The 16,454-nt window shown below is 46.0% G+C and overlaps 1 protein-coding gene across 1 annotated transcript in view; it reads left to right on the forward strand.

Moving 5' to 3' along the window:
• The window catches only part of FGF18 (fibroblast growth factor 18), a 38,427-nt gene extending 32,301 nt beyond the window's left edge, over positions 1-6,126 (forward strand). Inside the window, exon 5 of the mRNA XM_007939766.2 lies at positions 5,860-6,126. Within this exon, the coding sequence (XP_007937957.1) occupies positions 5,860-6,126 (267 nt within the window). The remainder of the gene's footprint in view (positions 1-5,859) is intronic.
• The last annotated feature ends 10,328 nt before the right edge of the window (positions 6,127-16,454 follow it).

Below are 16,454 nucleotides of genomic sequence, written 5' to 3' on the forward strand. Positions count from 1 at the left end.
CCCAGGCCTGACCTGCTTTGAGTTTTAGGCTCGTTTTCCTTTCTTTTTCAAGGTGGGGGCTTGCGCTGCCCCGCCTGAGCCCAGTGCCCACGCGTCCTCGGCCGGATCGCGCCCCGCCCCGTCTGCGCGCTCGGTTCCCGGCATGGTGACCCCAGGAGGGCCATCGGGGGGTCAAAAGAGCAGCCCCGTCCCCTCGGGCCGCTCCCCCCGCCGACGGGCCGCCCTCCCGCCCGCCGGCTGGCCGCTGAGTCACCGCTTCCACAGGAGCCGGCTCCGATTTCCTGCCCCCTCGCCCTCTCTTCAGTCAATAATATTGGTGACGGTTCAGCTGGCGCTCCACTCGGCACAGCAGAGGAAGCTGCCTCCCCCCACCACACACACAGCCGCAGGATGCCTCCCTTCCCTCCTTCACGCACAACCCCCTCATTGTAGTTCCCCCACCACCTTCCAGTCGATTTTTTTTTTCTGGGCTGCCTGGGGGGGGGGCGCTCCGAGGGAGACCCCCAAACCACCTGTCCTGACTGGTATTGGTGCTCAGGCTCCTGAAGGTGGAATACTTAGGCAACTGGGTTGATGCCCTACCTACAGCTTCCCCGACAGGTTGGGCTCCAGGTCTTGGGATTACAGGGTGATGTTGAGAGCTGGGTGCTCATCTCCTCCTTTCCTACCCTTGCCACCTCCTCTGTCTGGCCTCTTACCTTTGTGGGGAATTGTGGCCTGCTCTTTGGCTGGGTTCCCAGGCACAGGGCTCCATCCCCAGGCTTCTTAGCTTTCTAAAGCATAAAGGAGATGAAGTCTCCCTGGTCCTCACCCCACTAGCCCAAAACCCATCCATCCATGGGTCCCCCTCATCTACTAGAGAAAGGTCATTTCCTTGGTGGCATGCTTGAGGCCCTGGGGAACCTGAAGTCTAAGGTTCCCTCACTCTTTATACCACAGGCACATGACACTGCTCACCACCATTCCTGGATAGGACCTTCAGGTTTAGGCATGCTGTTCCCTCCATCACAACTGTCTTTCCCTCTGTGCATCCACCCCTAGTTCTTGCTCATCCTTTAGGATCTTCTAGCCTTCCCTGACTCCTTTAGTTAGACTACCCATCCCGGAGCCCACAGCACCTTGAATAGACCCCTGTTGCCTAGCAACCTGAGTTTTCACTGTCTGTCTTCATCTGTGCCCACTGGAGTTGTATCCGTTAGACTAGGAGCTCATTGAGGGCCGGTTTTGGTTCCATCCATCTTTTCTCTGGGTACTTGGCCAGAGGACTGTGAGGCACCAAAGATATCGAAATGTAGTTCTTGCTTTCCAAGGAATTGAATCTTGACCTAGAGCCAGAATTATCCTTGGCCAGCCTGGGAGCCAAAGTGCCCTGATCTTGCTGAACTTCAGTGTCTTCATCTGTAAAATGGGCGTGATAAACTGGTATTTAGTAAGTAGGTTAGATATTAGTTCCTTTCCCTTTTGAAGCTGGGTCACATAGCCACACCTTCACCTGTGGGACCTCTGGCCTCTCAGCTCAGGCTCTGGCTACTGCTACTTTAGAGTGGCACAGAGGCTCAGAAGGACAGCTTGCTTTGGCTGTCTTGATCCTGGGTGCCACCCTTGCCTATGCTCTGGTTATAGCAGGGCACATTCATTGAGCTCCCAAAAGAGCCTTTTCAAATTTCCTAGGGCCTTGGCTATGGTTACCCCCTCTCCCTAATTGTACCAATTATGTGACAAGCACGGTCCTTGACTTCAGTCCCCTATGTGCTCAAACAGCCCTCCTACTCCCTCCCCACACCCCTGAACATGCATCCATCTGTAAAAAATAGTACTTTCATTTCATGAATAGCTGTTGAATGCCTACTAGGTGCTAGACATTGTTTCTCCATTTCTGGACACTCCACCCAGATAGGATTTTTCTCATCTGCCCTACCACCATGAGCACTGGCAAGTCCTCTTTGGGCAACATAGGGCCACAGAACCTTTCAGTGACGATACTTGAACCACCACCATGGATGTTTTAAGACTACTTTAGTTGCAAGTGAATGAAACCCAACTCAAAATGCCTTAAGCAAAAAGGGGGGTTGGTTGTTGGTGGATGGGTCTTATATATAAAGCTACAAAAAACAGGGGTCATTCTAGTTTTAGGTAAGACTAGATCTAGGGACCAAATGATGTCATGAGGATTGAGTCTTCAAGTCAAACAAAAAGAATAGGACCCCAGTTTGGAAAGGAGATTGGAGGTGGTGGTGAGGGAGACCCATAAACCCATTGCTATATAGAGTCAATTCTGACTCATAGTGATCCTATAGGACTGAGTAGAACTGCTCCATAGGGGTTCCAAGGCTGCAGTCTTTACTGAAGCAGACTGCCTCATCTTTCTACTGTGGGCAGCTGGTGGGTTCTAGCTATCAGTCATTCATTTAGCAGCCATGTGCTTGACCATTGTGCCATCTGTGTACTCAAATTCTACAAAGTCACCAAGGTCCTAGGATGGGATGTTCATGTACTCTAAATACTGATGTCTCTGCTTTACTGAACCAACTGAGTTAGAATTTTCTAATGGTAGGGTTGAGAGGCCCAGGTATTTTAAAATAATCTTTTTTTTTTTTTGCCCTTCTCTTCACCCAAATCAATACTTATGTCTGCCTATCTAACAGTGTTAAAAATAATCTTTGAAGGTGATAAGTAGTGTCATAGAACTAGTCTGAAGCAGAGACAGGAGTCAAACCCAGGAGTGGCCTGCTCTTAGCTTTTCATCTGCTTATGTCTGAGTTCATGGTGGGGAGCTTTCAGTCATCATAGGACCCATGGCTACCTCCCAGGCAACTCCCTCCCAATGACCTGAGGGACCTGTTTTAGGAAGTTGAGCCCACAGTCCATCTCTTCAACTCTCTTCAGTAAACCTAGACATTTATGGAGCATGTGTGCCAGGCACTGTGCTAGTTACTCCCTTGCACATCCCAAACCTTACTTTGTGTTCATAATGGCTATGTGGGCCTGGGGGAGATACTGTGACAAACAACACCTGCTCTTCCACACTTTTTCTCTGTGTGAACTCAATCTCTGGCTTGGACAGAAGAGAAGTGAGCTGTAGTGGCAAGAACACGTTCAAATCCTGGCTCTGCCACTTAAAAATTCATGACCTTGGGGAAGCCCTTTTGCCTCTTTGTTTTCAGCTTTATTTTCTATCAAGTGGAGTCTACTTCAATGAATTAAGAGGATTAAATGAAATAATAGATATGAAAATATCTAGCCTATGAATGAATGAACGAATAAGTGAAAAGAGAAGGAGACCAATTGGGCCAGGGAGAGAGCTCCAGCCCCTGCTTGTTTTTTTCCTTCTCAGTCACATTCCCCAGGGTGGCCTCTCATAGCTCATGATTGTCCTTAGGACAGTCTAAATCTAAGAAAACCACCACCATGTGTCCTTCCCCCCATGTGTAGCCCTTGAAGCTCTCACCAGTTCAGCTCTCTGGAGATGCCTGTCTTGGGCTCAGGCCTGTGCTGAGCTGTGAGGGCACTAAGAAGCTGCCCCAGCCTCACGAAGCTCCTGGGCTAATAAGGAGGCTGGCAGCCACTGAATTGCTCTGCTGGGGGTTGGAGGAAGAGTGGGTGCTAGAAGGGGCCCAGAAGATGGAGTATGTGAGCCCAGGAAAATTTGATACTTGAGTGGAATCTTGAGGGAAGAGGAGGAATTACCCAAGGAGAAAAATGGCAGTCGAGGAGGGCTTCCCAGAGGATGGGCAGTTACTATGCTGAACCTTGAAGGATGAAAGCAGCTCTCTGGTGGCAGGTATTCTAGGTGGGTAAACCATAGTGTGGCCTTTGTTCAGTTTGCTCTGATTGTTCTGTTGAGAGCAACCAAGGAACCTGGACTCAGGTCAGACAGGCAGGTTTCAGAATTATCCACGGAGGGTCCAGAACCCAAGGATCACCCCTCACTATTGCCCTTGTGTGTATGCCCCCGGCTTCATCCACAACCGTCCCTCCCATGCTGTCCTCTGGGCCCTAAGTAGGTTTTCCAAGCCTGCCCTCTGCCTGCTCTGCAGTCTCCTCGAAAGATCTCGTCCTCCAGAGTGTTTTCTTACCCTGCCTGTCCCTTTCTGCAAAGTTCAGCACTTTGTCTGCAGGGCCCAAGCTTGCCCTCTGCTTAAAGGTGAACGTTCCTGGAAGCTCCAGCCTGTTTTCCACTTCAAACAAAAGGCTGGAACTTGCACCTCAGTCTCCACACACAGCCAGACCGCTGGGCTTCCAACTTGGCTGGGCAGCCGTCCGTAACGAGGAGTGGGCCCGGCCTAAATTTGGAGATGTTAGTTGGAAACTCGAGTGCTGCTAATTCAGGCCTTCCAACTCTGCGTGTTTCCCACCCTTCCCCATCGCACAAGTCGGACTGCCTTTGGGGAGGAGATTCAAAACCCTGCCTCCTCATCACTTTGTCCAGACTAGATCTGAGGGAGGGAGGCTGGACCAGTCTGAACCACCTGCTCTTCAGAAATAAGTTAGCCAGTTCCTACTGTGTGTCAGACTCATTTATAAGTGCTCTTTCCTCATGGCACCTCTTTGATGCAGACAGAGGTCATTGTCCACATTTGGTAGATGAGGAATCCAAAGTTTAGGGAGTGGGATTCACTTGCCTGAGGTCACACAAGAAATCTCAGAGCTGATTTGGCTTCTGACTCCAAATCTAGTGCTCCTTGCCTGGTATATCTTATCTCCCAAGGAGTTAACACATCTGCCTGGGAGCCTGAAATCCCAGAACCAAGGGCACAGGCATGGAAGTTTGGCCATTTTAACGTCTCAGTTTTGGATCCTACTAACTCACTTCATACCAAACATTAAGATGTACTCACAACTCACATTAAATGTAATTTATATTTAACTGTTTAACTGTGGATTTGAACTACCTTTGAGTAGCTGGCCTGGTGGTGTCAGGTTTTATACCTGTGGGTTGGGACTCTTTTCTGTTGCAAGTGATAGAACACAATCCCAACTGGCTTAAAGGAAATGAGATATTGACCTCCAGAACTGTGAGGTAATTTGAGCTTCGGATGCAGCTTCATCCAGAGTCCAAATTATGATCAAGACTTGCCTTCTCTGGATCTCTTCCTCTTGACTTGGCTTCCTCTCTGCTGGCTTTGCTATCAGACAGACATTCCCCTCATTGGGGTCATTCAAAATGGTTGTTTCAGCCTTACCTACTTCCCACATTGGAATCTGCCTATGGTTTTTGAGGGAGTCCTTGGGTGGTGCAAACAGTTAAGTGTTCAGCTACTAATGAAAAAGTTAGCAATTTGAACTCACCCAGAAGTGCCTCAGAGGAAAGTTGTGGTGAGCTGTTTCTGAAAGGTCATAGCCACGAAAACTCGATAGAGTGCAGTTCTACTCTGCAACACATAAGATTGCAGTCAGAAATGACTGGACAGCAACTTTTTTTTTTTTAAATAGAAAGATCTCAAGGATCATTCTGATTGGACAACTTAGGCCACATGCCTAGCCCTTAACCAATCACCAAGATCTAGGGAAAATAATGTTGTGATTGGCTAGGTCTGGGTCTCTTGGTCTAGTAGGGTTAAAGTAGAGCCTGACAGAGAGTAGGGAAGAGGTGGATTATAGAATGACAGTGGGAGTCTGTTACCTAATTGGAGGGTAGGGAAGGGTGCAGGCATGGCCAATATCAAAAGTCCATTTCACTTATCCAGGAAATAAAATGGCTTAGGGCAAAACTTGGTTCTGTGTGTATGACTCCTACCTCAGGCCCTCTGTGCTCTGCTGCCCAGAGCTGTGGCCACACGCTTATGCCCTCATCACATAGTTCTGCCTCTTTGTACCTTGCGTTCTTCTTCTCACCTCCTTCTCCCCTCTTCCCTGCAGCCCGATGGCACCAGCAAGGAGTGTGTGTTCATCGAGAAGGTCCTGGAGAACAACTATACGGCCCTAATGTCGGCCAAATACTCTGGCTGGTACGTGGGCTTCACTAAGAAGGGGCGGCCACGGAAGGGCCCCAAGACCCGGGAGAACCAGCAGGACGTGCACTTCATGAAGCGCTACCCCAAGGGGCAGGCCGAATTGCAGAAGCCCTTCAAGTACACGACGGTGACTAAGAGGTCCCGGCGGATCCGCCCCACACACCCTGGCTAGGCTGACCTGCTGTGGCCCCTGCGGGCCACCCCAGCCCACACTCACACTCACAGAGAACTGCATCAGAGGAATATTTTTACATGAAAAATAAGGAAGAAGCTCTATTTTTGTACATTGTGTTTAAAAGAAGACAAAAACTGAACCAAATCTCTTGGGGGGATGAGATAAGGATTTTATTGTTGACTTGAAACCCTCGATGAAAAGAGACACATGTAAAGGGACTGTTGTCAACCCACAGGTGCTTGTCTCTCTTAAGGAACAGACAACTCTAAACTTGTCCCCAGAGGAGGACTTGAATGAGGAAAACGACACTCTAAGAAACCAAAGTCCTTTTTCCCAAAGGTTCTGAAAGCAAAAAAAAAAAAAAAAAAAAAAAAAATCAACAAAGAGAAAGTGGTACCACCCAACAAACTCCCCCACCCTTTCTCCCCAGCCATGCCTCAAACTCCAACAAAAATCGTTCTCTGGTTTGCAGTCATTTATTTATTGTCTGCTGCAAGCTGTCCCGAGACACCGCGCAGGGAAGGCGTGCCCCTCGGAATTCTCCGCGCCTCGACCTCCTGACGACAGACGGCCTCGTCCAATCATGGTGACCCTGCATTGCTCGCAGTTCTGGAAGATGCTGCTATCGACCTTCCGTGACTCACGTGACCTAGTACACCAATGATAAGGGAATATTTTAAAACCAGCTATATTATATATATTATATATATATAAGCTATTTATTTCACTTCTCTGTATATTGCAGTTTCATGAACCAAGTATTATTGCCTCAACAATTAAAAACAACCGAGAAATTATTTAAAAAACCATGAGGCGAGTGGTGGCCGGGGGCAGGGCTCTGCTAGAGCAGCCCCCTTTGTGTTTCCTACTTCTCGGTCTGATGTCTTTGCACTGAGAGCTGGGATCTTAGTCATTCATTCATTCATTTCTTCACTGGTTCATTCAAAATATTTAACTGTGCTCCAGGCACTGTTCTAGGCACTGAGAAAGCAACCATACACAAAACAGAGAAATCTTTACCTTCCAGGAGACTACATTCTAATGAGTCATTGTCTGGTTGATTCAGTCATGAAAAACTAAAACCAAACTCACTGCCATTGAGTCAATTCTGACTCACAGCGACCCCTCCTTGGGTTTCTGAGGCCGTATCCCTATGGAAATAGATTGCCCAGTCTGCCTTCTGAGGAGTGGCTGGTGGGTTTGAACTGCCAGCCTTCTGATTAACAGTCAAATGCCTTAGGCACTATGCCACCAGAGCTCCTGACAAGATATTCACTAGGCACTTCTTGTGTGCCAGGGGTATTCTAGGCATTGGGGATCTATCAAAGAACAAATGAAATAACAAAAATCCCTGACCACAGAAATTGTAGTAATTTATCCTTTGATTTCTTGTTGAGACATCTGTTTGTGTGTTCGTTAGGAGAGGCTCCATGTGCTATGGGTTGGCCATATTCTTTGTGGAAGCTACTTACCAGGCCTGGATCTTCCACATTACCACTGGCTGGGTTTGAATAGGCAACTTTTGGGTTACCAGCTGAGTGCAGGCCATGTCTGCCATCCAGGGACCTTCATCTTTTGATTTCTTGATGGATTTGTTCATGTAATATATTTATTAAGTGCTGGTTGGTACAAATGGTGAATGCATTCAGCTGCTAACCAAAAGATTGAAGGTTCAAGTCCACCCCAGAGGTGCACTGGAAGGAGGGCTACTTTTAAAACATCAGCCACTGAAAATCCTGTGGAGCCCAGTTCTACCCTACACATTGGCAGGCACTGTGATAAAAAACCAATCAACAGCCAAACCATTACTGTCCAGTTGATTCCAACTCATGGCATGTGTTATAGAGGCCAACTGCTTCCCAGAGTTTTCTTGGTGTCAATCTTTATGGAAGCAGATAGCCAAGGCTTCCTCCATGGCACTGCTAGGTGGTCAACCTTTAGATTAGCAGCCAAGGGCAAACTATTTGCATCACTCAGGGACTGTTTTATTATTATTATTTTTTGATATTCATTATTTTAAATTTATTTTTATTGTGCTGTGGGTAGAAATTTACAAAGCAGATTTGTTTTGCATTCAACAGACACATGTGATTTCATGGCCCAATTACCATGCCCAGCCGTAAAAAACTCTCCTCTCCTCTCTTCTCCTCCCCTCTCCTCTCTGTGACTACCCCCTCCCTGTGCCCTTGTTATCTATGCATTCCTGCCTGTCCAGCTTTCCCTCTGTGTGAATGCTGCCATTCTGATGTCTCATGGCTGGTTGATCTAAGGGGTGTATTTCCCTAGAGGAGGTGAGTGCATTGCCCTGGGGTAAGTGTTCTGCATGTAGGTCTATCTGTTGTTGGGCTGAGGCCAATCCACGGAAGTGAATCCATTTCTAGGTCCTAAGGATAACCTGGGGTTATAGTCTCGGAGGTTCCACCAGTCTCTATCCAACCAGTAATTCTGGTCATTTTTGTGTTTTTGAATTTTGTTCCACATTTTTCCTCCCATTGTAACCAGGATCTCCAATTCTGATCCCTTTCCAAGTGGTTGGCATTTCAGGGACTGTTTTAAGTGCAGGGAATTCATTAACAAACCAGACAAAAATCACATACTTCATGCAGCTTGCAGTCTAGGGGTCACTTGGAGTCATTTGTATATCCTGCGTCTATGTATACATATACATATAGGGGTGATGGGTCCTGCAGATGGTTACTTAATCATATATTAAGACAAAAGTTTGTCTTACCCAGAGGTGCTTCAGAAGACAGGCCTTGCAATCTGCTTCAGAAAGGTCACAACCTTGAAAACCATATGGAATAGTTCTACTCTGCACACATGGGGTTGCTATGCATTGGAATTGACTCAATGGTGACTAACAACAATGACATACATATTATGTGTATATATTCTGTCAGGCACCTGTGATGGCACCTGTTCCGCTTATCTGGTCGTGGGGGAGTCAGGGGCCCAGGTCAGGTTGGACCTGGCTTCTCTCCTTGCATGCTCATGGGTTGAAGCATGAGGAGTCCATCTGGCATTGTTAACTTCCAGGTACACTTTCTTCTTAGTTGTCTTTCCCAGGGCCTGTCCCCAGATATGGGGAGAGGCCAGGTTCATTTTGGGATTGAAAGCCGGTTGAGAATTCGGGTGTCCCTGCACTGAATGGGTGTGAGCAGTTAGGCTGGGGGAGGGAAGCTGTCTGGTCTGTTCCCTCTCTGTGCTTCCAAGCCAAGTTTCCTCCTTGGGAAAATTGCACATTCCACTCCCACCTGGCAGGGCTGGAGCCTAACAGAGAAGTGCTTCTTCTGGGGTCCTGCTGTGCCACCCACAGCCCTCAAAGACACCCTTTGACAAGAGTGGCCAGGAGGGGTCCTCATTAAGGCCCTAAAGAGAAGAAGAGGCATGGGCCAGTGTGTGGGCCTCTTCTCTACAAACTTGTGGCTGTGGAGGGGCTTGACTGCCTCTGAGCTGTGCATGCCCTCTGTGACCCACCTCAGAGCTGGGGGCTCAGGGCAAGCCTTGGTTCTGCCAAGCCCTCTGCATTACAAGAATTTCTCTCTCCTTCCCTGGGCTTTGTGAAGCCCTTTCCAATGCATGATCTCATTGTATCTCCAGGACTGCCTGTGAGGAAAGGCCTATCATTCATTTTATAGATGAGGAGACTGAGGCTCAGGAACATTAAGCCACTTCCCCTAAATCACAGAATAAGAAAGTGGTGGGGTCTGTACTCAAATCCTACACACTGCAGGATTACAATAGCTGCCATTTATAAAGTGCCTACTGTGTGTCACCCCCACCCCCTGCCTTGGCTAGGTGCCTTACATACACTACCTAGGTATCCACCTAACAATCTTCTATGGGGGATAGGTTCTCCCAATATCCACACTGACAGATGAATGGACTGAGGTCCAGACACATCATTGTGAGCAGGTAACTGAGCTTGAGAGTGCTTTTTTTCTCTTTTTATTTTTATAATTTACTTTGTTGTTGTTGTTGAGAATAGGCACATCAGAACATACACCAATTCAACAGTTTTTGTGTGTACAATTCAGTGACATTGATTACATTCTTTGAGTTGTGCAACCATTCTCCCTGTCCTTTTCTGAATTGACCTTCTCCATTAATACAAACTCACTGCTTCCTAAAGTTCCTATCTAATTTTCTGAGTTGCTGCTGTCATTTTGATTCCATATAGATAGCTCTTAAAAGAACATAAAGCCCAAGTAGTCAAGACTCTTAATTATAATAGTGATTATGGTTTTCATTTACTGAGCACCTATTACAAGTCAGCTGCTTATACTAGTATTTTATTTAGCTGAAATAATAATCCTACAAGATGAATGTTTTCTATCTTTTGATTGGAAGTTTTGGAGAAGTTGAGATGACCTGCCCAAAGCAACTAAAAAATTGTGCCACCAGACTTCATTCAATAAATGGGTATAGAGTCTACTCTGTGCCAGGTGCTGTTCTAGAGGCCAGAGATACAGCAGTGAACTGAACAAAGCCCCTGCCCTCACAGAGCTTACATTCCTTTGGAAGAAATCAACAATAAACCAAATAGATATAAAGCCAGGCAGTGGTGACTCATAAAGAAAAATAAAGCAGAATAAAGTTATAGGAGGCACTGAGGCTATTTTAAGGAGCTCTGGTGGCTCTGTGGTAAGGTATTTGGCTGTGAACAAAAAGGTCAGCAGTTTAAACCCACCAACTGCTCCACGGAAGAAAGATGGGGCAATCTGCTTCTGTAAAGATTTACAGCCTTGAAAATCCTGTGGTGGTCACTATGAGTCACAATCAACTGAACGGCAGTTGGTTTTGGGGCGATTTTAGATGGGGTTCAGGGAAGCCTTCTAGAGAGGAAAATTTCTAGCAGGACTTGAAGAAAGTGAGGGAGAATCCATGCAAACACTGAGGGGAAGAGCATTCCAGGCTGAGGGAAGAGGGAGTGCTAAGGCCATGAGATCTGTCAAGGAATACTGAAAGCGCCAGTAGCATAGGAGTGGAGTGCACGGGCTGGGGAGTATTGGAGGGAACCAGATCACATAGGGCCATAGAGGTCCATTGTAAGGACTTGAGCTTATATTCAGAGTGAGATGAGGAGTCACACATGATATGCCTTATACTTTAAAGGGATCTTTCTGGTTGCTGGGTGGGGAAAGACCAGTAGATTCCTGTCTGAGACTGCCTAACCCCATAACCTCAGTTCTGCACTACACTACTACGACACTCTCAGGTATAGCAAGGATTGTGAGTTTGGCATATTACTGGGCAGTGTTTCGTTCTGTTGTACATAGGGTCGCTATGAGTCGGAGCCAACTCAACAGCACCTAAAAACAACACCACCACGCTACATTACTCTATGTTGCCTCCTGCTGCTGCCTCCACCTGTCCCCCAGGCCACCCCCTAACACATCCTTGGGCCTTGATTATGGCCCACAGACACCTCCTTCACTCAAGACCTTGCCTTTGCTCCATCCCAGAGGCAATGGGGCCAATGGTTATTTCCTTTTCTTGCCCCTCTAGTAGCTCCTGACTTTGGAAGATGTGGCCTATTTTTTGTTTAGTATGGGCAGTGCATGGTGGACATTTCCTGAGCTATGAGAAATATGCTAACAATAAGCACAGTGGCTCTCCGGAAGATTGCCCAGCCATGGATGTTGTCTTCTTAGGAACACTCCCTTGAGAGAGGAAGTTTTCACAGGCCCACTAGATAGGGAACCTGAGTAACCACACCTACCACTTACTGAGTACCCACTATGTATGTAAGAGCTCTGATGCCATAGTGCTTAAGGCATTTGACTGCTAACCAGAAGGCTGGCAGTTCAAACCCATCAGCCACTCCTTGGAAGGAAGATTGAGCAATGTACTTCTGTAGTGATACTGCCTTGGAAACCCAAGGAGTGGTTGCTATGAGTTGAATCCAACTTGATGGCAGTGAGTTTTTTTTTTTTTTTTTTACTGTGTACCAAGCAAGAGGCCATCCACTTCTCAAAGAATTGGCCAGGGAAAACCTTATGAATAGCAGAGAAACACTGTCTGATCCATTACTGTGCAACTTTATGAATAGCCTGGAAACATTGTCCAATACAGAGGAGGAAGATGAGTCACTTAGGTTAGAAGGCTCTCAAAATAGGACTGGGAAAGAGCTGTATCATCGGAGTAAAACTGGCCTTACTCACATGGATAAGGTAAAGCTTTCCAGACCTCCATTTGCTGACGTGGCACCACTCAAATTGAGGAGAAACAGCTGCAAACATCCATTAATAATAGGAACATGGAAGGTACAAAGTATGAATCTAGAAAAATTAGAAATTGTCAAATATGAAATGGAATGCATAAAGATTGATATCCTAGGCATTAGTGAGCTGAAATGGACTGGTTTTGGCCATTTTGAATCAGACAACCACATGATCTACTATGCCAGGAGTGACAAATTGAAGAGGAATGGCGTGGCATTCATCATCACAAAGGATGTTTCAAGATCTGCCCTGAAGTAGAATGCTGTCAGTGATAGGATAATATGCATACGCCTACAAGGAAGACCCGTTAATACTACTATTATTCAAATTTATGCACCAACCACCAAAGCTAAAGATGAAGAAATTGAAGATTTTGTCAACTTCTGCAGTCTGAAATTGACTGAACATGCATTCAGGATGTGTTCATTATCACTGGTGACTGGAATGGAAAAGTTGGAAACAAAGAAGAATTACCCATAGTTGGAAAATTTGGCCTTGGTGACAGAAATAATGCTGGAAATCGCATGGTAGAATTTTACAAGACCAACGACTTATTCATTGCAAATATCTTTTTTCAACAGCACAAATGGCGGCTATATACATGGACTTCATCAGATGGAACACACAGAAATCAGATTGACTACATCTGTGGCAAGAGGCAGTGGAAAAGCTCAATATCTTCAGCCAAAACCAGGCCAGGAGCTGATTGTGGAACATACCATCAACTGCTCATATGCAAGTTCAACTTGAAGTTAAAGACAATTAAAGAAGTCTAAGAAAGCCAAAATATGATCTTGAATATATCCCTCCTGAATTTAGAGATCATCTAAAGAATAGATTTGATGCATTGAACACCAATGACCGAAAACCAGAATTGTGGGATGACATCAAGAACCTCATCCATGAAGAAAGTAAGAGGTCACTAAAAAGATGAGAAAAGAAGAGAAGACCAAAGTGGATGACAGAAGAGACTCTGAAACTTGCCCTTGAGCAGAGAGTAGCTAAAGCAGATGGAAGAAATGACAAGATAAAAGAGCTGAACTGAAGATTTCAAAGAGCAGTTGAGAAGACAAAGCCAATTACTATAATGAAATGTGCAAAGACCTGGAGTTAGAAAACCAAAAGGGAAGAACATGCTCAGCATTTCTCAAGCTGAAAGAAATGAGGAAAAAATTTAAGCCCTGAGTTGCAATATTGAAAGATTCTATGGACAAAATATTGAATGATACAGGAAACATCAAAAGAAGATAAAAAGAATAGACAGAGTCACTGTACCAAAAAGAACTGGTAGATCTTCATCCATTTCGGGAGGTGGCATATGATCTAGAACCAATGGTATTGAAGGAGGAAGTTGAAGCTGCAATGAAGGAATTGGCAAAGAACAAAACTCCAGGAATTGATGGAATACCCATTGAGCTATTTCAACAAATGGATGCCCCACTGGAGGCACTCACTCGGTTATGCCAAGACATTTGGAAGACAACTACATGGCCAACTGACTGGAAGAGATCCATATTTGTACCCATTCCAAAGAAAGGTGATCCCACAGAATGTGGAAATTGTTGAACAATATCATTAATATCGCACACAAGTAAGATCTTTCTGAAGATAATTAAAAAACGGTTGTAGGGGTATATTGACAGGGAACTTCCAGAGGTGCAAGCTGAAGAGAACGTGGAACAAGGGATATCATATCTGTTGTCAGATGGATCTTGGCTTGAGGCAAAGAATACAGAAAGATGTTTACTTGTATTTAATTGACTATGCAAAGACATTTGATTGTGTGAATCATGACAAATTATTGATAATATTGAGAAGAATGGGAATTCCCAAACACTTGATTGCACTCATGAGGTACCTGTACATTGACCAGGAGGCTGTCATTTGAACAGAACAAGGGGACACTACATAGTTTAAAATCAAGAAGGGAGTGTGTCAGGGTTGTATCCTTTCCCCATACTCATTCAATCTATATACTGAGCAAATAATCCGTGAAGCTGTACTATATGAAGAAAAACGTGGCATCAGGATTGGAGGAAGAATCATTAACAACCTGTGATATGCTGACAATGCAACTTTGCTTGCTGAAAGTGAGGATGACTTGAGGCACTTACTGATCAAGATTGAAGAATACAGTCTGCAGTATGGATTACATCTCAATATGAGGAAAACAAAAATCCTCACAACTGGGTCAATAAGCAGCATCACAATAAATGGAGAAAAGATTGAGGTTGTTGAAGAATTCATATTGCTTGGTTCTACAATTGACGCCAATGGAAGCAGCAGTCAGGACATTAGACGACGTACAGCACTGGGCAAGTCAGCTGCAAAGGAACTCTTTCAAGTGCTGAGGAGCAAGGATGTCTCCTTGAGGACTAAGGCGCACCTGATACAAGCCATGATATTTTCAGTCACCTCATATGCATGTGAGAGCTGGACAATGAATAAGGAAGACCAAAGAAGAGTTCATGCTTTTGAGTTGTGGTGCTGGTGAAGAATACTGAAAGTACCATGGACTGCTAAAAGAAGTAACAGATCTGTCCTGGAGGAAGTGCAGCCAAAATGCTCCTTGGAAGCGAAAATAGACAGACTTCGTCTCACCTACTTTAGTCATGTTGTCAGAAGGGACCATTCCCTGGAGAAGGATGTCATGCTTGGTAAGGTGGAGTGTCGACGAAAGAGGGGAAGGCCCTCAACGAGATGGATTGACATGGTGGCTGTGACAATGGGCTCAAGTATAGCAAGGATCATGGAGCTGATGCAGGATGGGGCGGTGTTTCGTTCTGCTGTGCTTCGGGTCGCTATGAGTCAGAAACAACTCAACGGCACCTAACAACAACATGTACCCAGCATGGCCTTATTGAGTCCTCTCAATCAGACTTTGGGGGTGGGTATTTTTAGCTTCACTTTGACTGCTAACCAGAAGACTGGCCTTTTGAATCCACCAGCCACTCCTTAGAAGGAAGGTTGGGCAATCTACTTCCCTAGTGATACTGCCTCAGAAACCCAAAGAGGGGTCGCTGTGAGTCAGATCCAACTCCATGGCACTGAGTTTGGTTTGGTTTATAGAGCAGGGTCAGAGAGGTGGAGCCATTTGCATGAGATCACAGTTAGTAAATAGAGGGGCTGAGATTTGAATCCAAGTCTTTCTATCCCCAGAGCTGTGGCTTGACCCAAGTTTGGATGCTTGGGGCTCTTGGCATCTGTTCAGGGGGCCAGTCCATCCCTCTCACTGCTCCTGGATCTGCCTAGGAGCCTAATAACTTCCAACCTACCAGAGAGAGGAGGCAGACATAGACCACATTCCCAGATGACAATGACAACCCATCTCTGACCCTCGAGACCTTCCCTGGGATGACAGAGGAAACAGAGATCTGGGTCCTAGGGGATCTGGGTTTGTTTTTGGCTTGGCTGTGGTACCAGCTGTGTGACCTTGAGCAAGTCACATCTTTAGTAGCTGCATCTTCCATTAACCCAATTGTTCTCACTGTGCACGGCCAACGAAATGATCAAAAGAGAGCACAGAGCAAATAATTGGGGGTTATTCTTGCCTTAGGAGTCAGTGGTAGAGTTCTCACCTTCTACGTGGGAGAACTGGCTTTGATTCCCAGCCAATATACATCATGCACAGCCACTGCCCATCTGTCACTAGAGGCTTGTGTGTTGCTGTTGCTGTGATGCTGAATAGGTTTCAGTGGGGCTTCCAGACTAAGATGGACTAGGAACAAAGGACCTGATGATCTGTTTCCAGAAACCAGCCAGTGAAAATCCTAGGGATCACAACGGTCAGATCAAGAGGATGTTGTTGGACCAACAGGCAGTGATTCTTTCCTTTGTTCATAGTGCTGCCATGAGTTGGGCTGATTCAGTGGCAGCTGACAACAACAACAACAGCAAATTCCTGCCGAGTAAGAGCTGGAAGGGACCCTTGTGGGTGTTCTGTTCTCCCAGTCTCCTCTTTCCATCTCCCTGCAGCCTTATCACTTCACAAAGGAGGTGATAGGAACTGAGAGAGGGTAAATAAGTGCTCCAGATCACCCAGCAAGGTAAGGATGGAGCCCATTAGTTGATCAGTAAATAGTGATAGTAGTGGTCATAGAC

This window comes from Orycteropus afer, unplaced genomic scaffold (assembly GCF_000298275.1).
Source record: "Orycteropus afer afer isolate SDZICR_OR568_19922 unplaced genomic scaffold, OryAfe1.0 scaffold00062, whole genome shotgun sequence".
Taxonomy (NCBI): domain Eukaryota; kingdom Metazoa; phylum Chordata; class Mammalia; order Tubulidentata; family Orycteropodidae; genus Orycteropus; species Orycteropus afer.